This window comes from Barbus barbus, assembly GCF_936440315.1.
Source record: "Barbus barbus genome assembly, chromosome: 34".
In the NCBI taxonomy this organism is placed as follows: domain Eukaryota; kingdom Metazoa; phylum Chordata; class Actinopteri; order Cypriniformes; family Cyprinidae; genus Barbus; species Barbus barbus.
Genome location: NC_136762.1, coordinates 28,853,602 through 28,877,249, shown reverse-complemented (window position 1 = coordinate 28,877,249; position 23,648 = coordinate 28,853,602). Strand labels below are relative to the sequence as shown.

At 41.1% G+C, this 23,648-nt stretch overlaps 1 protein-coding gene across 1 annotated transcript in view; it reads left to right on the top strand.

The window, feature by feature from the left end:
• The window catches only part of LOC306853996 (tyrosine-protein kinase receptor UFO-like), an 81,843-nt gene that overhangs the window by 41,023 nt on the left and 17,172 nt on the right, over window positions 1-23,648 (top strand). Inside the window, exons 8-15 of the mRNA XM_079391762.1 lie at window positions 7,510-7,649; window positions 7,805-7,949; window positions 8,047-8,064; window positions 9,354-9,483; window positions 9,946-10,037; window positions 20,033-20,128; window positions 20,214-20,291; window positions 20,379-20,471. Coding sequence (XP_079247888.1) covers window positions 7,510-7,649; window positions 7,805-7,949; window positions 8,047-8,064; window positions 9,354-9,483; window positions 9,946-10,037; window positions 20,033-20,128; window positions 20,214-20,291; window positions 20,379-20,471 — 792 coding nt within the window. The remainder of the gene's footprint in view (window positions 1-7,509; window positions 7,650-7,804; window positions 7,950-8,046; window positions 8,065-9,353; window positions 9,484-9,945; window positions 10,038-20,032; window positions 20,129-20,213; window positions 20,292-20,378; window positions 20,472-23,648) is intronic.

Sequence of the window (23,648 nt, the reverse complement as noted above, 5' to 3'; positions counted from 1 at the left end):
ACACACGCAGTGTTGAGCGAGATTAACTTCACTTAGTGAACAGTTAACGTTACACAAACAGACAAGCGTTATTGTCTAATGTTTAACTGAGGGAGTCATAGATGATTTAACAATGGAACACGCACTGCTAATCAAACTATGAATAATAATGGCTCTGATAAATAGGATTGAGGAACACGCTCAAAACTATTCTTTATCCACTGATTTATTTCCCGTTTAAATCACTGCAGTTTAGCTTCGTTCTGCTAACAGACTGAGATTCAGGAGAATACTGACTGACCTGGAACCCGCAGGACATCACTTCAACTATAAATAAAAGGCATTACAGAAAGAGAGGAACACGCTCAATTTCGACCTTATTGTACGATCTCAGATGTTAACTTTAAGTTCACTTACTGCAGTCTGAGAAGCTCTTTTGCTGACTTCATTCATTCAAGCGGGGCGCGCGCAGCTGACGCACACACACACTAGTCTCTGCTCAGACGCGTCTCTCATTCATTCAAGCGGGGCGCGCGCAGCTGACGTCACTCACGCGCACGCGCACACACACAAGTCTCGTCTCTCATCCGCGGCAATAGAAAAATATTAAATACTTGGTTTATGCTCACAATTTAGATTAATCTGCCCGCATTCTCCACCAATAAAATGTAGGGGTTTATTACATTTTATAATATTAATACGTAATTTAAACAAATAGTTTAATTTAGCTCAAAGGGAATCATTTATGATTTTATAGGGATTCGAACAGAATCAGTGTTACGGCGATTCACTGAACGAGCCGTATAACAAACTCTGCACTGGATATTAAAATCCCAAATATAGTGAAAACACTATTAACTAGCACAGTAACGAAATCGACAGATTAAGGCATTAACTTGTGAGCAGAAAACACAAGATACTTCTCTTTTAAAATATAAATCAGTTTTATTTATATAAACCTAAGACATAAACTAATCTAACACATGAACACAAGCATTCACACATTCACACGTTGCAGAAAGAGAGAGAGTGAGGAAAGGATGAGTTTAAGAGAATGGAAATGTGAAATCCCAAGTTCACAGCAATATGTAATATTGCATAGACCTGAACAACCATCAATCACTTATTTAACCCTCGCTTTGAGTTTCTCAATGAGGCTAAAATTTACATTAAAGTCACCAATTCAGTATTTGGAGGCATTGCTTGCTTGCCTGTGTTACGGGGTTTCCTTTGTGTCGTCGTTGCAGACACGGGGTTCCCCGAAGTGTCTGATTGGCTGGAGGTTCAGTAGTCTTTGAAGTGATGTCTCTTGGGCGTTGGCTGAGGATGCAGAGTTCTTTCTGGTTGAAGTTTGAAACGGGTCGGAGCTAGACTTTGTAGCAAACTTACATTAGAACACGAAACTCCACGGAAAGAAAAGAAACTAAAGTAAAATAATAAAATAAAATGATGTAATGAGACTAAGTTGTTTTCTTTCTCATTATGGCACGTGGGCCAGGGCACGCTCAAAGAGCAGCACGCACGCGGTGAGAGGGACGAGAGTTGGAGAGAGTAAAAGGCAAGAGAGAGAGATAAGAGAGATGTCCTGAGGTTTTAAACTCAGCTTCTGGACCGTCCCATCTGCACGTATTGACCAATTAGGTATTGTCCTTGCTTAGCTAGGGTGTGTTCTTCACCTCATAAATCAGCCTGTTATCAGTCACATGGTCCGAATTTTACAAGCTTTGGCCAAGTATACCTTTTTGAACATGATTTCATAATAAGACTATGATGCCTTTGACAAAGAATTGATTGGAAGAAACATTCACATCATGGATTTTCGAGCTCATACATACTAAATATGCAATATTTATCTTTAAGGCTCGAGCTATTCAATAATGATTAAAAAGACATACATATTATTTGATTAAAACATGATATGTGGGTACAACATAAAAATGTCCTTTTAGGATGATTTTATGTGCATATGGAAAATAAAGTCTTTGTATAGTTCTAAGGAGAACGAAGGAATGTTCTTTAGACAGGAATGTTGGTTTGTCTTCTATGTGGGGGAGAAGTCAGTCTAAGGAAGCTTGTGAATACAATCGTGGAACCCGTGATGGCCATCTCTTTGACCCTCAGTCTTGATTATTTGCAACAAATTTGACAGTCTCCTTCTTGAATTGGAATTATCAATAAGTGTTCGTTTGTCTCAAGGTTGTAAGCTGTTTGATGAAAGAGGCTTTGCTAAGTTAGGAGTTGCTTCAGCTAGTTGGAGCTAGGACTCCGGACAGATTTATGATATCCTGTTTCTTGGAACCTCTCTTTCTGGAATCTCAGCTTCTCAGGTTTCAGTGTCCTCATGCATCTTAAAAATTGTCTGATTCAGTCTATGATATCCTACACTTAAAAGCACTCTTTTATTTCCTTCTTGACAACCAACCAATCACAGTCTTCAAAAGATTGTGTCATACATAGCAACGGGGTCAACCCCGCCTCCTCACTAAGATGAAAGTTTTTGTCTTTTCCTTACTCAGAGTTGCTCTCAGATCGGTCCCGAATCGCTCTTAAGCTAAGACTCCTACGTAAAAGTTTTTAAGCTAAATTAAGAGTTTTCTGAGAGGATTCTTAGAAACTTTATGAATACGGGCCCTGATTTTCAAATAGTTGTATCTCAGCCTGTTATATTGTCCTATCATAACAAACCATCCATCAATGGAAATATTATTTTATTCAGCTTTCAGATGATGTATAAATCTCATTTTCGAAAAAAATGTACACTTAAGACTGTTTTTCTGGTCCAGGGTCACAAATAAAGATAAATATCAGACAATTAAAACTGCTGGTAGGTGTAACAGTGATGGACAAGTAAAATTATGTATGATGAAATATATTTTCCCCAAAATTACAATCAAATATGGTCAGAAATTAATAAATACAGTGTAAATAAGTCTTTTTTTTTTCTTTTTTTTTTTTCTGGGTAAAGAAAAAAAACGTCTCAGGTTACTTATGTAACCATGGTTCCCCGAAGGGTACTAGACGCTGCGTCGAAAACGCTAGGGGAACTCCTCCAGCGTGATCGCGCTCTGAATCACATGTGTACAATGGAAGGGCGAGACGTCACAGGCGGGTGACGTAATCGACCAGGAAGCATAAAAGCACGTGCGGCGGAGCCGGCATCAGCTTCTAGGAATGAAGCAAGCGCTGGCAGGGATGCCGGAAGTGTGGCCTTCGAGACGCAGCGTCTCGTTCCCTTTGGGGAACCATGGTTACATACGTAACCTGAGACGTTCCCCTTTAGGAACTCGAGCTGCGTCGAAAACGCTAGGGGAACGAGATGCCCACGCCACCAGACTTCCAAGTCCCTGCCCTGTGTGTATCCCTTGGGAGCACAACGAGGGCGAGAGAAAAAGGGCCACGAGTGTCTAAAGTTGGCGGGGCCTGCGTCCCAAAGGCCAACTTCTAAGAAGTGAGTCTTGATCCCCAGGAAAGGGGAGAGCAGAGGACTCGAGGCTATGGAATAGCATCCTAATCCACCACATAGCATAAGCTCTCTGGCCGGAGGCCTCAGCCTCTGGAAGAAACATGTACTAGGGGGTGTCTACCCACTGAAAGGCCACCGAGAAGGGTGTGGTAAGCCGATATAGCCGCCACGTAGACCCTCAGGGTGGAGTGGGTTGACCCTGCGGAGGACAAGGCCTGCATGATGTCCAGAACTGTACCAATCGGGCAGCTGGGTCGAGCTGGCAACCTCCACACCATGAAGTGAAGAGCTCTGGATTGGAGGATGGTCTCAGCAACCTCAGTTGAGAGACCGGAAGCTAGGAGCTGTGCCACCTCAGAGGCCACACCCACAGCTTCCACAACTCCGGGTGAGGGTGGACGATAGTGCCCCACGCCTGTGAGAGGAGATCTCTCCTGACGGGAATCTCCCTTGGAGTGCCGTCGAGAAGAGAAATGAGGTCCGAGAACCATACTCGGCCCGGCCAGAACGGCGCTACCAATAGTAGACTGACCTCATCCCGGCGCACTCTCGCCAGAACTCCCGGGAGCAGAGCGATAGGGGGAAAAGCGTACAGACGAAGCCTTGGCCAAGTCTGCACCATAGCATCCAGTCCCAGAGGTGCTGGAGGAGTCAGAGAGAACCAGAGGACATTGAGCTGACTCTATAGTCGCAAACAGGTCCACCTGTGCCTGGCCAAACACTCTCCATATCTGCTTCACCACCTCGGGGTGAAGCATCCATTCCCCGGGCCTCGGCCCCTGTCTCGACAGAACGTCAGCTCCCACATTGAGATGCCCAGGAATGTGCACTGCTCTTAATGAGAGGAGTTTGCCCTGGGACCACACAAGGATCTGATGCGCCAGCTTGTACAAGGGTCGCGACCGCAGACCTCCCTGGTGGTTTATGTACAAGACCACTGACGTGCTGTCGGTGCGCACCAACACGTGGTGGTCTCTTACGTCTGGGAGGAAGTGTTTGAGTGCTCGAAACACGGCCAGCATCTCCAGCCAATTGATATGCCATGTCAGATGGCAGCCACTCCACAGACTGCGGGCAGGGTGGCCACTCATGACCGCTCCCCAACCGGTGAGGGACGCGTCCGTCGCTAGTGTTACACGGTGACAAGGAGCTCCCAACACCGGGCCCTGGGACAAGAACCAAGGTTTCCTCCACATGTCTAAGGCACGTATGCATCGTCTCGTGACCTTGAAAGTGCGGATTGGTTTTCCCCTTGGGGAGAACGCGTTGGTCTTGAGCCACCACTGTAGGGGTCTCATGTTCAGCAAGCCAAAAAATATAACGTTGGACGCAGCTGCCCCCCAGCAGTCTCTATAACTGCTTAACAGTGAGTGACTGGCCTTCTTTCACTCTCTTGACTGTGAGGATCGACTCAATACGAGCAGGGGACAGACGTGCCTGCATCGTGGTCGAATCCCACACCACGCCCAGATAAGTGGTCCTCTCTAATGGGGAAAGCACACTTTTCTTGGCGTTTAGTCTTAACCCCAGGTCTTTCATGTGAGCGAGAACGACATCTCGATGTCGAGCCGCCGTTTGCTCTGATTGAGCTAGGATCAACCAATCGTCAATATAATTCAGTATGCGGATGCTCTGAAGCCGCAGCGGGGCCAGTGCCACATCCACACAATTCATGAAAGTACGGGGTGACAGTGCTAGGCCAAAGGGAAGAACTCGATATTGGTAAGCTTTGCCCCAGGAAGCAAACCTCAGGAACTTCCTGTGACTGGGAAGGATGGAGACATGGAAGTACGCGTCCTTTAGATCTATCGTGACAAACCAGTCCTGGGACCTGATTTGAGACACGACATGTTTGATTGTGAGCATCTTGAACTTCAGTCGCATGACTGAGCGGTTCAGCTGACGCAGATCTAAAATGGGACGCAACCCTCCATCCTTCTTGGGAACTATGAGGTACCGGCTGTAGAACCCGGACTCTCTTTCGTGAGGAGAGACCACCTCGATGGCCTCCTTCCTCAAGAGAGTACTCTACTTCTCGTTCCATTACCAGAGCCTGCTCAGGGCCCACCAGAGTGGGATTCACCCCCTTGAATTGAGGCGGAGGAGAACCAAACTGGATTCTGTGGCCTCTCTCTACAGTATGCAGGACCCATGGAGACACATTTGGCAGTAGTTTCCACGCAGCCAAATAGTCTACTAAGAGAACCATTCTTTCGAGCGGCTAGCTCGGTGTCCTGGAACAGCACACCGGCAGGAGACGGCCGAACTAGCTGCTCTAGAGACCCCCGAAGGGGTGGCGAGCATCTCAGCTCCGCTACGTTTCTGGTCGGAAGAAACTGAGATGTGTGCTCGCTGGAGATCGATGCGCCCTGGAACACCATACATGGCAGGGTTGGCAGACCGATCTCCAGCGGGCACTGAGGAGAGATGGGCACCGTGTCCGCGGTGTACTCCGATCTTCCCCAGAGGGGCCTGCCCTCATGAGTCCTGGACCATAGCATCAGAACTGCCTGGCCACTCGAAGGCTCCGCCGCACGTGCTTTTATTCTTCCTAGTTGATTACGTCACCCGCCCGTGACGTCTCGCCCTTCCATTGTACACATTACACATGTGATTCAGAGCGCGTCCACCCTCAATACCATGAGCAAGGCACCGAACCCCCAACTGCTCCCCGGGTGCCGCAGCATATGGCTGCCCACTGCTCCGGGTGTGTGTTCACGGTGTGTGTTCACTGGTGTGTGTGTGCACGTTGGATGGGTTAAATGCAGAGCACGAATTCCGAGTATGGGTCACCATACTTGGAAGTATGTCACTTCACTGGTGTGCTTAGAGCTGCTAGCTCGGTGCCCTGAAGCAGAAGACCGGCAGGGGACGGCCGCTCTAGCTGATCTAAAGACCCCAAAGGGGCGGCGAGCCTCTCAGTTCCGCTACGTTTCCGGGCGGAAGTAACTGAGAGAAGCGCTTGCTGGAGACCGCTGTGCCCTGGAACACTGGCAGAATTGGCAGACCGATCTCCTGAGGGCACTGCAACAGCGAGCTCTCACTCAAAGGGGGAAGAACCGCATCGCGGGCTTCCAGCCCCAAGCGAGAGTGCTAGATCTGGGGAATGTAGGTGAAGATAGGGCGAACCCGTCTCCAACCCATCCGCCAGATCCATGTTGCGATCCCTGCGATCTGACTCGCAGCCATGCCTCAGCAGTGGCGGACCGGAACCGCGAGATCTTACGGCGGGGAGAAGCACAATCAGCCCTTTATCTTTAGAGCTGACAGCGCGAATATAAGGATGTCGTCATTCATAATATGCTTGTGCAAACACTGCAGCTTTACAAAGCTCATCGATGTCCTTCACGTCCACCTCCTCAGAGGAAGACAGACGGAGCATCGAGCCCTCTCTCTGGGGGGAAGAAACCGTGGGGCGGGCTTCCGAACACAGAGAGCGGCGCTGGATCTGATGGGGAAGGAAGAAGATAGGGGCTCGCCCATCTTCATTCACTCCACCAGATCCATGTGCTATTCCCATGAGCACAGCCGCCGCTCCTCCTTTTTTTCTGCAGGGAGGAACATACAACCTGTAATGTGATCTGCTCTCGCCCAAGTGCTTGCACACATTGTGGAGCTTATTTCAAGTGATTGTGCTTAGGGACAAACAACACTAAATAAGACTCGCAACACAGATCGACAGACACACACACAGAATAGCGGTTGCTGAATGACAAAAAGCTGATGCCGGCTCCGCCACACGTGCTTTTATGCTTCCTGGTCGATTACGTCACCCGCCCGTGACGTCTCACCCTTCCATTGGACAGATTACACGTGATTCAGAGCGCGGTCACGCTGGAGGAGTTCCCCTAGCGTTTAAATAAATAAAATATATACCCTTGTAATCATAATTTGTGTGAAAAGAATCAATTGTTGTTGGTGTTTTACTGCCTCTAGTGTTCATTTCACCTGGAAACTGCAGTGAAATGTATGTATAGGTAATTTTTTTGCTAAATTTTTTTTTGAGCCTGGGTTATTTCACAGTCTGAAGGAGAATGTTCATATGTGGCATTTTATTTGTGTTTTAGTTCCAGACTCGGCCCCAGACAATGTGACAGTTGTGGTGAACGGAACAGAAGTGCTCCTGAGATGGTCAGAACCTCCTGGAAAGATGAATGGACAGCTGCAGGGATACTTGATGGAGTACAGCGCACCTAACATGGAACAGGTGACCACACACATTTGTGTTCGTTTTTGGATTTCCTATAATTTTTATAATTTATTTTCTCTTTACTAAATAGCTGTGTCAATCCGTCAGATTATAGGAAGTAGTGTTTGATGTTGACTGGATTGCTGTGTTGTTTATGATGGATTGGTCTGCAGGTTGTGGTGGACACAGATTTGGACACAGAGCTGTTTGTCAATCTCTCAGCTCCGCTGTCAAACGTCTCCTTCAGAGTGTGTGCGTACACCGGAGCAGGGCCGGGGCCCTGGACGTCCCTCCAGACCATCACGCTCATTCCTGCAGGTATGAGAGCAGGCAGACAGTAACCACGTCTAAAATTTCCATCGGTCAAACAGTCGCACTGAATGTTAATAGTCTCTTTCCTTGCAATGTTTTGCAGAAACGGGGGAATCCAGAGGTGAGTGACACACACACAAGTGTTTTTTACACCACTTCCTATGGACTTATAAATGCTTTTATATTGATCTAATTATATTTGTTCTACTTTCACCCCAAACCAAAACCTCACAGAAACCTCTGTGCATGTGTATAGTTTTAATTAAGAAGTCATTTGATGTCAGGAAGACAAAACATTTAACTCATCACAGACATTTCATTCCACAAAAATAGGACCCACAGAAGATACAGAAGTGGACTTTTCCTTTTACTTCACTTATTTAGAGTCCTTCTTAAAATGTTGTTTTTATTTTTCTGTCTGTTGTTGCTGTCTCAGAAAAGAGGAAGAAAAAGACAAATGAGGGCAAGAAAGGAACAAAGAAATGCAAGGAAATTAGTTGCAGGAGTTCTGTTGAGTGGGAGGCATGTGGCAAGATTTTAGGACGTTCTCTAGAAGCAACACGCCCTGCTGTAAATATGGACTGTCTTGCACTGAGGTCATTTTAATGAGCTAATTCAACCAATGACCAGCTGAGCAAAACACACATTCACTCTCTAGTCTCTGAACAGTTGACATGATAAAATATAAAGACAAATCAGGCATTGGCCTGGTGGGAAGTCAGCGTAGTGCAACGGTATGGTATCATTTATTAACGCAACCCAAGTTTAATCTATCCTGGTGAAACTCCATAAGATGTTTAGGGAGAAAAACCTGAGGAACTTGACTTAGCTGTGGGAGAGTAGCCAGACAGATTAATATAATGCATATCCCCTATATATAGCATAGACTTTATTCAAGCTGTTCAACCACAAAAAGACAAACTTTTAGGATGCTCTTTGTGGTCTGCTAGATGCATCCGGTGTGACCCTCTTACACATTATAATTCCCTGAGCTCATTGTATTGCATTCTGGGATTGACTAGGATGCAATTCTGCCTCAGAATCTGGCTAAAATGTATGTAATGCAGCACAGTGTTGCTGCCTAAATCTTGAAATGGACTCAGAAATGAGGGAGCGCAGGCTCCAAGAGCACTAACTGTAAAATTTTAACAATAAAAGTAAAGGAAACATGGAAAGGACAAGACCTGACAGTGAGAACTGGAAACACGAGAGCAAGAACTACAAACTAAAAGTCTATAAAGCAAAAGCACAGGCAGGAGATGCATTAGACTCAAGAGTCTTGAAATCCTAAGCTCACTCGGTTTCCAAACAGAGCTACACACTTCAGTGCTTGCATTTTTCCCCCTTTCCTCTCTATAATCTCATTTACATTGAGATTCTTGACATCTCTTTCTCTGTGTCTGTGTGAAGGTACTTTGAGTGCTCCGGCGTTCTCCTGGCACTGGTGGTACGTGGTCATGGCCATCGCCGCTGCCATCGCTCTAGCGGTGCTCTTGGCAGTGTATGTGACCAGGCTGAGGCGGAAGGAGACGCGTTTTGGGTGGGTAGAAATTAGGCTTCCTGCTGTTTTGCTGGATTCTGACATTGTGGGTGTGAGCAGAGATGTTATTTGCTACTATTAAACTAACTGGAAAATGAGGCATACATGAACTAGAGACACTAAGTTGTCCATGATTGTACGTGTGATATTAATCTTGGACTGGTCATCTGTCCAGGATGTTGAAATAGTTTCCAGCATCTCCTCATATACCTACATGGGACAAGAGCTAATGGACAGGGACTAGAAGGCACAAAACTCTCATCCTGATTCCATGTGGTCGATTTTCATTCTTTTTAGAAATGTTCTTGTGTTTTAAGTGTACATATATTTTTAGCTATGGTATAAAGGTATAACATTAACAAAAACATAACTGAATAAAGAAATGAAAAATACTAAGAGGTTCTGTTCCATGTGAAGAATATGTGGGCTTAAAGATTTGCATTTGTGTGTGATGTTGTAAAGTGAGGCGTTTGAACCCATGATGGAGAGTGGTGAACTCGTCGTTCGATACCGAGCTCGTCGGACGTACAGCCGGCGCACAACAGAAGCCACATGTGAGTTTGCTTTCTCTCCAGTAATATTTGACGAATGCAGATTTTACTTGCTCGCACATGTAGCTGTAACTAGATCAGGAACAACTGCTCGAGAACTGATCAGTGGGAATCCCTTCACGTCTTAGGTGGACGTTCTGGTTTTCCTTTTTACCAAAGTTATATGATTTTTTTTATTTATTTTTTTATTAATTCAAAGTTTGAAAATATGCCTTTTATGTTACTGTTCAACCATCAGCGATGGTGTCATGTTAAGATTAGCACACTAGATTTAGCATTTAGCAGTTGCTTTAATCCAAAGTGACTTAAATTGCTTTCAAGGTACACATTTAAATTTTATCTGTTCTTTCCCTGGCTGTCAAACCCATGATTTTGGTATTGTTAATGCCATTGCTGTTCTGTCTGAGCTACAGATAAGTGTCACACTTGAAATTGGTATTTTAGAACCACATATTGTGGTCTCAATGCAAAGAAGCTGTTGTGTTGTGTTGATTCTCACATCCAGCTTCATGAGTGTCATAATAGCAGCGATTCACTTGCAAAGACTAAAACCTAAACTGACCTCAAAACTTAATCCTTGTCTTGCAAGTACTGCTATGTCTCTCAGGAAATGCACATACGTGCCCCTACTGTGATCGTGATGTGAGTTATATAATGGAGTTATATATATTTAATGGTCTCAAGAGTGTATTTCATGACAGAAGATCAGCCAGACTCCCTTCTGCGGACACTTGAGATGTGTTCACTGTTGTGAAGGAAATGAGCGTGCACTCATAACCTGCTATCACATTTCACCCTCAAAACTGGTGGATTTGTCTCTGCCAGGGACAGTTTGATACTGATGTGCCTCAACATGCAGGAGCAACAAAACTGGATAGAGAGAGGGAAAGTTTACAGAGAAACAGAAACCAACAGATAGCACATTCACATATTCACATTTTATGGGTTCATTGCATAGACCTAATGGTTTTTCTACTGTACAAACTGTATTTTCTATCCCTTTACCCTAACCCTACACCTAAACCTACCCCTCACACAAAGCATTTTTACATTCTCAAAACACTTCATTCTATATGATTTATAAGCTTGTTTCCTCATGGGGACCAACATTTACTGGTGTTACTATCCTTGTGGGGAAATTTGGTCCTCATAATGTAGGGAATATAAGGCGCACACACACACACACACACACACACACATGTCCTGTGAAAGTTGCTGGTGTAGATTCTTGAAGAAATCATCATAAATTCACAGCTGGAAGTAATAAACCTCAGCAAACAGATGCATACTGTTAATGCCACACACACTCATCACACAACACTTTAGTAATATGTAATAGGTTTACTTTACATGGTTGTAAACAGCTTGTATTATAATGTTGTCCAGGTTCTTATATACAGTGCTACTGCTTTAGCATCAGTATTACTTTTACTCTACAAACTCCTATCCATAAGCTTTAAACTGATCCAGCTAACATGAAATAATAATGAACAACACTCTTACAGCATTTATTAATCTAGCAGCTTAATGTGAAATTTTACATATACTGAAAAACTTTTAACCTATTAACGTTTGCCAGAGCGACGGCGCATTGAAGCGTTTTTTCCCCACTAGTTTAATGTTTATGAATGAATTTAACGTGAAAGAATATCATTAATCTTGACAAACTATATCATTCTGAAGGTCTAAGCCTGAAGCATCGACGACAGATCGCTGTTTTTCAATGGAAAGCTTATAAGGAATGTATTTACGTACGTACGTACCTTTTATCATTGTAATAACGAGCCACAAACGCGTCCACTGCTGAAATCCCAGTTTAGTTAGAGAGTTAAGGGTCCACAGAACAACATCCCAGCGAGCACTTTTAGTCCAGTGAAACAATAACGTTGTAATAAGGATGAATATTCCTTTGTTTGTTTACGTTTAATTTCTTCAGAGAGTTATTGTTCGCGTCCGTTATGGAATAAATTACGCTCAAAAACAGCATCTTGGTGTTAAAAAATCAACACGGTGTTGTAGCATACAGTTTTACAAACAGAATGAGATCATCCATGGAAAAAAAGTCTCAGAAAAGCGGAATATAGATTATTGGAATTTGGCGCTCTCTCCTGAGTGACGCACGCTGTGACGCAGCTGTCATCTGAGCGGGGCGTAACTTAGTGATCTGCCTTTTCCATAACATTTTTTATTTTTTTTTCTTCAACATTTTTTATATGTGTGTGTGTGTATTGTGTGGGGAATGTGGCCGTATCTGCATGATTATCATCTGTATGGACACACATCAGCTTGTTTATTACCGACTCTATGATGGCTATCATTGTGATTCATTGATCAGCTGGGGGGGGGGGCGAAGGTTAACAGGTTAAAGATTTCACATCACATGAGCCAATATTTTATTCACAATAGAACATAGATAACATGTTTAAACTGTGAAATTTTAAAAATGTATGCACAAAATTAGCTCATTTCAAATTTGATGCCTGCTACAGGTCTCAAAATAGTTAGGATGGGGGCATGTTTACCATGGTGTAGCATCTCCTCTTCTTTTCAAAACAGTTTGAAGACGTCTGGGCATCGAGGTTATGAGTTTCTGGAGTTTTGGTGTTAGAATTTGGTCCCATTCTTGCCTGATATACAGTGCCCTCCAAAAGTATTGGAACAGTAAAGACAAAATTGCTCTGTTGGCTGTGGAGTCAAGACATTTACAAATATGATTAAAAGATGAATATGAGACTAAACTACAGAATTTCACATTTTATTATTAGCCGTTTCAACACATAGATGTTTTACCAGCTAAGAAGTTCAGCACTTTTAGAGTTTCATCCCTCTATCTGATGTGAGCATAAGTATTGGAGCAGTTGCCTCACAGGTCTTTCTAAGTGATCAGCTTTGTCCTGTTGCATTAATTCTTACATTTACATTTATTAATTTAGCTGACGCTTTTATCCAAAGCGACTTACAATTGCTATATATGTCAGAGGTCGCACACCTCTGGAGCAACTAGGGGTTAAGTGTCTTGCTCAGGGACACATTGGTGTCTCACAGTGGATTTGACGGGTCTCTCACACCAAAGGCATGTCTTATCCACTGCGCCATCCCCACCCATTTCTTCAGATATTAAAAGCAGGGAATGTGTCGTATCAGTTATATCCATTACTTCTGCATTCTGAATCTTGCATTTGATGATGACACACACAAACCAGGATGAAGATGAGGGCGCTGACTTTGAGAGAAGAGCAAGCAATTTGGATGCTAAAAGAAAAGAGGAAGTCAATTAGAGCTCTAGCAAAAACAAAGGGCATGGAGAATTGATGATTGGCTGAGAAAACAACAGTAGTTGATGACAGATAAATCATAAAAGCTGTGAAAATGAACCCTAAAAGGCATGTCTGTAAAATCACCAACAACTTCCAGAAAGCTGGGGTGATGCTCTGACAATCTACTGTCCTCAGGAGACTTTGACACAGAATTACAGATGCTACACAGCAAGATGCAAACCTCTGGCCAGCACCAAAAATAGAAAGGCAAGATTAGAATTTGGTATGCCAGAAGAGTTTTGGAACTGTGTTTATGGACCGATGAGACAAAGATGAACATTTATCTAAGTGATGGGAAAGCAAAAATGTGGAGAAAAGAAGGGAACTGCAATGATCCCAAGCATACAGCCTCATCTGTAAAGCATGGTGGAGGTGTTGTCGTGGCATGGGCATGCATGGCTGTCTCTGGAACAGGCCCTCTCAACTTTACTGATGACAGCAGCAGAATGAATTTGGAAGGGTACAAAACCATCCTGCCTACCAATATTCAAGAAAATGCCACCAGATTAATTGGGAAGTGTTTCATATTGCATCAGGACAATGACTCAAAACACCCTGCCAGTTCAGTCAAGAAATTTATAAGGGCAAAGAAATGGAAAGTCTTAGATTACCCAAGTCGATCTCCATATTTAAATCTGATTGAACATGAATTTCACCAGCTGGAGAGGACAGTAAAGGCAGAAACTCCCAAAAACATGCAACAATTGGAATTGGCTACATTAAAGGCTGGGAAAAGCATTTCAAAAGATGAGAGCAAGAGTCTGGTGATGTCTATGGGTCACAGACTCACTGCTGTGATTGTGTGCAAGGGATCTGTAACTAAATAACATCTTTTAATCTGTTATATCTGCCTTACGTTCAACTGTCCCAATACTTATGCTCACATCAATGACTGGGATGAACTCTAAAAGTGCTGTTCTTTTTATTTGGTAAAACATGTATGTGTTGAAACGTATAATAATAAAATGTGATAAAATTCTGTAGTTTTGTCTTATATTCATCTTTTATTTGCAAATGTCTTGACTCCACAGTCAACAGAGCAATTTTGTCTTTACTGTTCTATACTTATGGAGGGCACTGTAGGTTTCCAGCTGCTGAAGAGTTTTTGGTTGTCTTTGACGTATTTTTTGTTTAATAATGTGCCAAATGTTCTCTATAGGTGAAAGATATGGACTGCAGGCAGGTCAATTCAGCATCTGGACTCTTCTACTATTATTTATTATTATTATTATTATTTTAGTCATTTAGCAGACGCTTTTATCCAAAGTGACTTACAAATGAGGACAACAGAAGTAATCAATTGTAGTATTGCAACAACTAAAAACAGATCCAAAACTAAAGGCTAAAACTTTATAAGTACTACCTATACACATTTTAAAAGTAAAGAAATTAAATAAAAATTGCAAATGCATAAAACAAAATTTCAAAACTTAACATTTAAATGAAAAACAAAAAAATAAAGCTAAAAAACAATTAAAAATATTAAAGAACAAAAGGTTCTTTACACACACACACACACACACACACACACACACATATATATATATATATATATATATATATATATATATACATACATACAAACACATTTATAAATTCAATATATATATTATTTCATTTCCATTTTGTTTGTTGCAGTATTAAAATAACTCAAATTAAATAAAACTAAAACTTAATAAAAGACCTATACCGACATAATAAATTCAGACATAATTTAACTAAAATGAAAATAAATAACAAATACAAATCAAACGACAGTAGTTTCAGTAATCCTTAAAAATAACACTGCCAAACATGCTAAAAAACCACAACTTACACATAGTAAGAAGAAATTATTATAAAAACTAAAACAGAAGTAAAACAAGTACTAGTAGGAAATAAGAGAAATAAAAAGCGATACTTATATAATTTGCCGGTGTCCCTGCCCGGTGGAGTCGCACTGTAGAGTCGATGGTCTTTACACTCTTCGGTCTTCATACAAGGAGGCCTTCACGCGATGGCTGCCGCGGTAAACTAAGCTTTTTTTATACCCGTCTAACAAAAGACTAATTGAATTTTGCTGGACACACTTTCCTTATTATTTCACAACAAATGGCCAAGCAAGTGCAGACACTGACAAGATTCGTGATACAGAACGAGACCAACCGCGATATCAGCATGTCTCTACACAGTAAACCAAACAAGCGTTTCCTAGCAACGACAACTGCGCTAAACACTAATGAGTAAGTAAATACACTTACGAGCTGCTTTTAACTTCCGCTGATAAAGACTGCTTCTCTCAAAGAGTATTTCTTTAACATTACACTGTTTTCAATAGTCCATTATGCCACATTTTGCTGTATGGGAGGACAAGTGAAAGTTTGCGAATTGTGTTCATGGCCGTCTGCTTGCCTTGTAGTATATTTAATAATAACTATACATCGAATTAATCTCCTAATTGCACTTAATGTATGTTAATACATTAAGCCATATCAAGCGTCCATGGCCCTCTACTATGAAGCCATGCTGTTGTAATAGCTGCAGTATGTGGTTTTACATTGTCCTACTGAAATACACAAGGCCTTCCCTGAAATACACGTCATCTGGAGGGGAGCATATGTTGCTCTAAAACTTTTATATACCTTTCAGCATTCATAGTGCCTTCCAAAACATGCAAGCTGTCATAGCGTATGCTCTCATGCACCCCCATGCCATCAGAGATGCTGGCTTTTGAACTGAATGCTGATAACACGCTGGAAGGTCTCTCTCCTCTTTAGCCTGGAGGACACGGTGACCGTGATTTCCAACAAGAATGTCAAATTTGGACTCGTATGACCATAGAACACTTTTCCACTTTGAAACAGTCCATTTTAACCCTCTGGTGTCCGAGGTGATTTTGGGGCCCTTGAGATGTGTTGACATGCCCTGATATTTGTGCTTATTTCAGCTACTTATAACATACTATTGACCAACATGTATTTTTTTTTATTCAGCACAAACTGTGCTACAATAATATGTGACCAAGATGGATGTACATGTTTGCATTTTTTTGAAAAAAAAAATATTATACGTGGTTAGTAAGTTTTGGGAAAAAAAATGTAGCTGAAATAAGGCCATAAAAGCCACACTAAATCATCCTGAATAAGACTTTTGTGTAATCAGTCTTGTAGGCTAAAATATTTACTTCACAATTATGTGAAAATCATTCTGCTTAATCATGCACAGAAAACAATATATTGATTTAAATCTTTAAAGACATGTTTTGTGATTGAAAGCCAATATGCGAGGGAGTGGTAATAGCCTTTAATATTAAGTGATTTTCACCTGAGAGACAAAGGGCCCTCCCCTAAAGGCTGCTAATGGGCCACCAGTGTGACTGTGACTGAGGCAGGTAAGACAGAGTGTAAGGAGACTGAAAAAAATGTTTTTTTTTTGTATTATTTGTATTTTATTTACAACCCAGTATAATCAAAACATACATAATGAAGGTCAAAGACACATTATTGTGCACACTGATCTAACCACATAGATGTGAACAGACTTTAATTCATTCCTGCAACAGATTCTGTTCAACAAGTGAAACAAGTACCTGACATTTACTTATGTCCATGGATTCAAGAATTAAAAAACAAACAATCAGTAGTCAAGGATCTTGTTTTACCATAGAATATCAGTGTAGTTGAACATCAAACTGTGTTCCTCTGAGAGCACTGTACCAACAGCAGAAGAAAGTCATCAGGATTCATCTGTGGTTCAGGTACCTGATTCAATAAAATACAAACAACCAAAAACATTTGTGAGCATGTTAACATCAGGAGCATCTATATACTGTATATATATATATATATATATATAGGTTTTATAGACCTTTTATATGTGAGAAACTAATTATTATTGTTTAGTACGTTATTAAAATATATTTTTGAACAGAGTAGGCTATTAATCAAACATGTTCTAAACATACTTACATACTTAGACTCGTAGCATTGATCATGTTACAATGTACTCTCATATTACTTAACATCACGTTGAAAGAAATTTAAATACAATGAATTGCCCATCATATTCAAACACTGTAGTCTGGAATTACAGTTTGGGAAAAAAACAACTATGATTTTGCAGTCATATAGTCTAGTATGTATGATTTTATAGTAGCTGTTATGATTCTGCAGCCATAGACTCACGTATGCTGTGAACTACAAAAGGATGTACTCTGTACCATAAAAAAAGTATATTTTATATCTGAGAAACTAATTGTTATTGTTTAGCACGCTATTAAATCTATTTGTGAACATTAAACATTCTTCTAAACATTCTTAGATGCTAGCATTCATCATGTTGTCGTTTGGGAAAAACCCAACTAAACGTGTTCAAGTTTGTCACAATAATAGGCTAACTAATGCAAAAAAAGAAGCATTACTTACTAATCAGATCGATCCTCTCTTCTTGATGAACTCTTGTTCTTATTTTGAGGGAATTCCAGCCTTTACTCAGCGCGTCTTCTTCCAGACACTAACAGTATAGCCGTGATGATCTCTTCACTCCTGACTCTGTTTATGCTCCAAGCACGCGCGGGTCACGTGGTTATTTACATGTGAACACGAGGGGGCGGGATCTCATTAGAAATAATGAGTTAGACTGGACAGACTGAACATCGGTACGGTTTCATACGGGTTACTTTATCACAGAACGTTTGTTTTCCATATGATTCATTTAAAAGTGGACACTTCAGGCTTTCTATAGAGAGAACTCTCATGTTTCTGTGTTGAGTATTTGCTGAGTTACACTTCATTTTAGTGACGTGTTACTATAAACAGATCGCGGAGATGGAGAAGACAGAGAGCGCACCCTGTTTGTTTTCTTTTTTCCCCAAAACCACAAAGTTTTGTTGTAATCGTGAGTGTACACAAAAAAAATAGACACTTCACAGTTTCGATTGATGTATAACACTTATTTGTGTGACCAAAATCAACAGAGTGTTTTAGTGTCTTTTGCACTGATCTGAAAAAAACCGAGTTGGTATCGCCGGCGATACAGCGGGCCCCAGAGGGTTAAATGAGCTTTGGCCCACAGGACACGACAGGACACGACGGCGCTTCTGGACCATGTTCACATATGGCTTCCTTTTTGCATGATAGAGCTTTAGTTGGCATCTGCAGATGGCACGGCAGATTGTGTTTACCGACAGTGGTTTCTGGAAGTATTCCTGGGCCCATTTAGTAATGTCAATGACAGAATCATGCCGATGAGTGATGCAGTGTCGTCTGAGGGCCCGAAGACCATGGGGCATCAAACAAAGGTCTTCGGCCTTGTTCCTTACGCACAGAGATTTCTCTAGTTTCTCTGAATCTTTTGATAATGTTATGCACTGCAATGCATTGCAAAAGCCTTTGCAATTTGATATATTCCACAATCTTTTTACGCACTTTCACAGATTGGAGAGACTCTGCCCATCTTTACTTCTGCGAGACACAGCCTCTCAAAGACATCACTTTTACAGCTAATCATGTAAAAAACCTGATGTCAATTTAACTTGAACTTGAACTCAGTTTACTTAATTAGTTGCTAGATGTTCTCCCAGCTGAATCTTTTCAAAAATTTCTTGACTTTTCAGCCCTTTGTTGCCCCCATGCCAACTTTTTTGAGACCTGTAGCAAGCATCGAATTTGAAATGCGCTCATTTAGTGGATAAAAGTGTAAAATTTATCCGTTTAAACATTTATGTTCTATTGTGAATAAAATATTGGCTCATGTGATTTGAAAAGTCTTTTAGTTTTAATTTTATTCAAATTTAAAAAAGGGCCCAACATTTCCGGAATTCGGGTTGTAATCGTGTCAATGAAAACATAAACAGCTGCTTGCGTCACTATCGTCACAGTTCTTCAGTCATTTTTTCATTACTCCATCCATAGTTCTGGAGTCGAGTTTGGAGCTTGAGCCCTCTATCCTTGGCTCCAGGCCAAATCAGTTCACTTTCATCACACTTGAGATTATATGAACATTATATTAACAAAACTCATGAACAAATGTCATGTGTTTCAGAGTGAAACTGAATCTTGAATTAGGAAAACTCAAGGATGAGGCTTGATTTTTGCACACCTGCTCTTCTGCCTTTGGCTCATTTTATTGTTAATAGGGTTCATTTTATGCACATGTATGTCGGGTTAGGGTTATCAAGTTTTTGAGAATTCAGACCACCAGAATATTATCTCATTATTATTATTATTTAGTTTGTTATTATTATTAGAATATTATTAAGCAAAGTCTTTTTTTCACATGGAAATTCTCTGTGAGTGAAATTCATTATCATAAAATAAATTTGACTTTCATTTATTTTCAAAGTGCCTCTGATTTTGTCATCTGAATAGACAGTAAACACAATTGTCTCTTCAAAAATGTTTTGATTTCATGTACGTAACACATGATAAGCCGGTTATTGTAAACTCACTTGAAATAAAGTGAGTGTAAACAAAAATCCTTGTGTATACAGCGTCAACAGATATCACCTTTAACTCTCAGCTGACTTTGGTTGATTGTGTCACTTGATGATCATATAACAGTGCAGAGAGGAAACAGCATTACATCAATGCCAAAACCAGGTTTCTCTCTAAAGAATATATTGTTGTTTTCACATGTTGTTGAAAACACTCAAAGAGACTGAAATCTGATGCTAATCTCTCAGATGACTCGTTCTTTTCTCAGTAAACTCTCTGGGGATCAGCGACGAGCTCAAGCAGAAGCTGCAGGACGTGATGGTGGACAGGCACAAGCTAACGCTGGGAAAAACATTCGGGGAAGGTGAGCGTTGTGTTACTGCTGCAGGGATCAGTGTACTGTACTGTCTGAACAGACGATCAGATTGTAACAGTGTGTGTGTGTGCAGGTGAGTTTGGCTCGGTCATGGAGGGTTTGCTCACTCAGGAGGACTCTGTGCTCAAAGTGGCAGTGAAAACCATGAAAAGTGAGTCAATGGCGACTGCAGCGTCTCTGAAAACACCTGCAATCATTTTCATCTGATTAACCTCATCCTCTGCTATGTTTTGGTCAGTCGCTATCTGCACTCGCACTGAAATGGAAGATTTCCTGAGAGAGGCGGCGTGCATGAAGGAGTTCGATCATCAGAACGTCATGCGGCTTCTAGGTAAGAGTGATCACGCTCTCAATCTCCTGGAAAAAACAAAACAAAAACAAAAAAACCTACAAGAAAGTTTTACTCACAGTAACATGGACTTCTCCTCCATCTTGCCAAATACAGTAACAGGAGGTCACATGGTCCTATTGGTAGTCAGCTATCTCCAGCATTTTATAGGTCAGATTAGTTCAGCTTAGTTGCTTTGAGAACACATGAAGACAGTATATTAATACTTACACATTGAGTATACAATTATTAAACTACATCGTATTCAGTAGCTGAGACTGTTTTAATTACATAAATAAAGACACGAAAGAAGGTGTGGCAGACTTGAATGAGCTCAGAAAAAAAACAAACGTCAGCATGATTATGTTTTCAGAGTAAAATAGAATATTCAGTAAGAAATATTTACTTTATTGAGCGATTAGACTTGCACTACTGACACTGTGTTCAGAAAATGTGAAAAAATTGTGTTTCAAGATGGCGCTGCGCATGGCAGCCATTGTGCTTGGGTCTCCAGTTGTTTTAGTGTTTTTGTTAGTTTTTCCTGTTTTTTGTTTGTCAAACATGATCAGTTTCACCAGGGAAGAACTGCTGAACATTCGGCAGAACACACCACTAAATCTCCAACCGTTTTTCGATTATTCGGATGTTTTGTTGAACATAGTAGTCGGCGGAGCTGCAGTGCTGTTTAGTAAACCTGGCTGAATGACGCCATCCCAGACAGCGCACTTCATCTGCCTAACTTCCAGCTGATCAGAGCATATCGCAATGCAGAATCAACAGGGAAATCGCGCGGCGGCGGGACATGCTTCTACATCAATGAAAGGTGGTGTACAGATGTAACAGTGTTAATGAAGATGTGCTGTTCTGATCTAGAAACACTTTTCATCAATTGTAAACCTTTCTACACGCCGTGGGAGATTTGTTCATTCATTCTCGTGAGTGTCTACATTCCACCGCAAGCGCACTTGAGCTTAGCTTTACAGAAACTCACTGATATGATCACAGACACAGAACAACAACATCCAGACTCTGTTTTAATCATTCTAGGGGACTTTAATAAAGCAAATCTCTCCTGTGAACTGACAAAATATAGACAGCATGTTACATGTGCCACCAGAGACAGTAATATCAGTAATATCGAGACTGTCTCGATCTTACTGATTGGAGTGTTTTTGAAGCTGATGCACACGATCTGTACGAGCTCACAGAGACTGTAACATCTTATATCAGTTTCTGTGAGGATATGTGCATTCCTACCAGGACTCATCTAACTTATAACAATGACAACCCGTGGTTCATTGCAAAACTCAGACAGCTCCATCAGGCCAAAGAAGATGCTTACAGGACTGGGCACAGAGTCTTGTATAAACAGGCCAAATACTAACTGGCAAAGGAGATCAGAGTGGCAAAGAGGAATTATTCCGATAAGCTAAGAGAAGATAACATGCGCCAGGTCTTCAAAAAGAACAAGAGAAGGAAGGCACCAGGCCCCGACGGTGTGACACCAGCCTGTCTGAAATCCTGTGCTGACCAGCTGGCCCCCATCTTCACACAGATCTTCAACAGATCACTGGAGCTTCACTCCCAGATCAACAACAGATCACTCCCCTCATGCTTCAAACGCTCCACCATCATACCCGTCCAAAAGAAACCCAAGATATCAGGACTTAACGACTACAGACCTATGGCTCTAATATCTGTGGTTATGACGTCATTTGAAAAACAGGTTTTGGCTTATCTGAAGGACATCACTGGACCCTTACTGGATCCCTTGCAGTTTGCCTACAGAGCACACAGGTCTGTGGATGTATGGGATTAACTTTGTGCCAATTAAAATGAATGTAATTTTTCAAGAAACATATGAAAATATAAACTGAAATGGAATAAAATGTCTTTGAAACTGAAAAAATAAATAATTGCATGCAAAAAAGTTTACTTCGTTTTTATTACACTGCATGTTTTGCGACTGTTTTTTCCTCTTTCATTCGTTGATCTGTACTTACAAATACGCTTCCAGAGTTTTCATTTATGCTTCTAAAGTTTTCGTTTACGATTCGGAAGTTTTCGTTTGCCATTCTGGCACAAATCTCTTGTGGGGGCGGGGCTAGCAGCGGTGTGCTCTCATTGGCTACTGAGTTTTGATTGACAGCTTCTTGACCTGGACGTAAAGACATCAGTGTTGCGCCCCCAGTGTGGATGTGAGCGTCTCTTAGCGGCTTCCTATTTCATTTTAATGATATAACATTAGGAGTTTTGTTTTTAAATTCAATCTGTATTTATCTGTTGCTACTACTCTGTCAACATAAGCTTTTAGGAGCGCGAGAGAAACAGAAGATCATGGAGGTTTAATTGTTAAAGTACTATATAATACTGGAAATATTGTATAATGTCCAATATTCTCGTAGGATATTTGTTTATTGCTCATGATTCTTTTGCATTGTAGGGTCTAATTAGGTTGAGCTGTTACATTTGAAAGATACTATCATATATATGTGTGTGATATTCAGACGTCAAGAAAGTCTCACTCCAACCTGACAAGCTCATTTCATTACATATTCCACACAAAAGAATGTTCTTGCTGCCAATTGTTTTTATCATGCTGATAATTTTTAGTTATTTTATTAAGTTAACATCATCATCTAACATTTAAAATTGTAAATATATTTTTAACAATCATCAACACTTTCAAGTGTGACTTTTATAAACCTGTTGAATGAATGTAAATGAAATATGAAATAATTTAAATAAATGTACATTCTTTATTGTCACTATAGCATATATACAAGTATCAAAGTGAAAGTCTTGGATGCAATGTTGTGACAGGAAAGACCAGAATCCACAAAACACTAACTGCATATTATACATGTAATGCACTGTATTCTCGTAATTTACATTACTACACAAAATGCACAAGAACATAATATACAGAATATGTTTAAAATTCATTATATGTTTTAAACACTGCAATGATCCTTTCAACAGTTCCTGTTACAGTATAAGTTACAAAACAGTGAATGAGTATGTTATGTAATGGAGTGCAATATCAGTCTCTACCCAGATAGCAAGATGTCTGTTAAAGATCTCTTGATCTGGAAAGCATCTGCTGTCTACAAACGTCTGGCAGACGTCTTTCAGATGTCAGTTTTACATACATTCTAAATCATAAACATCTTAAAGACA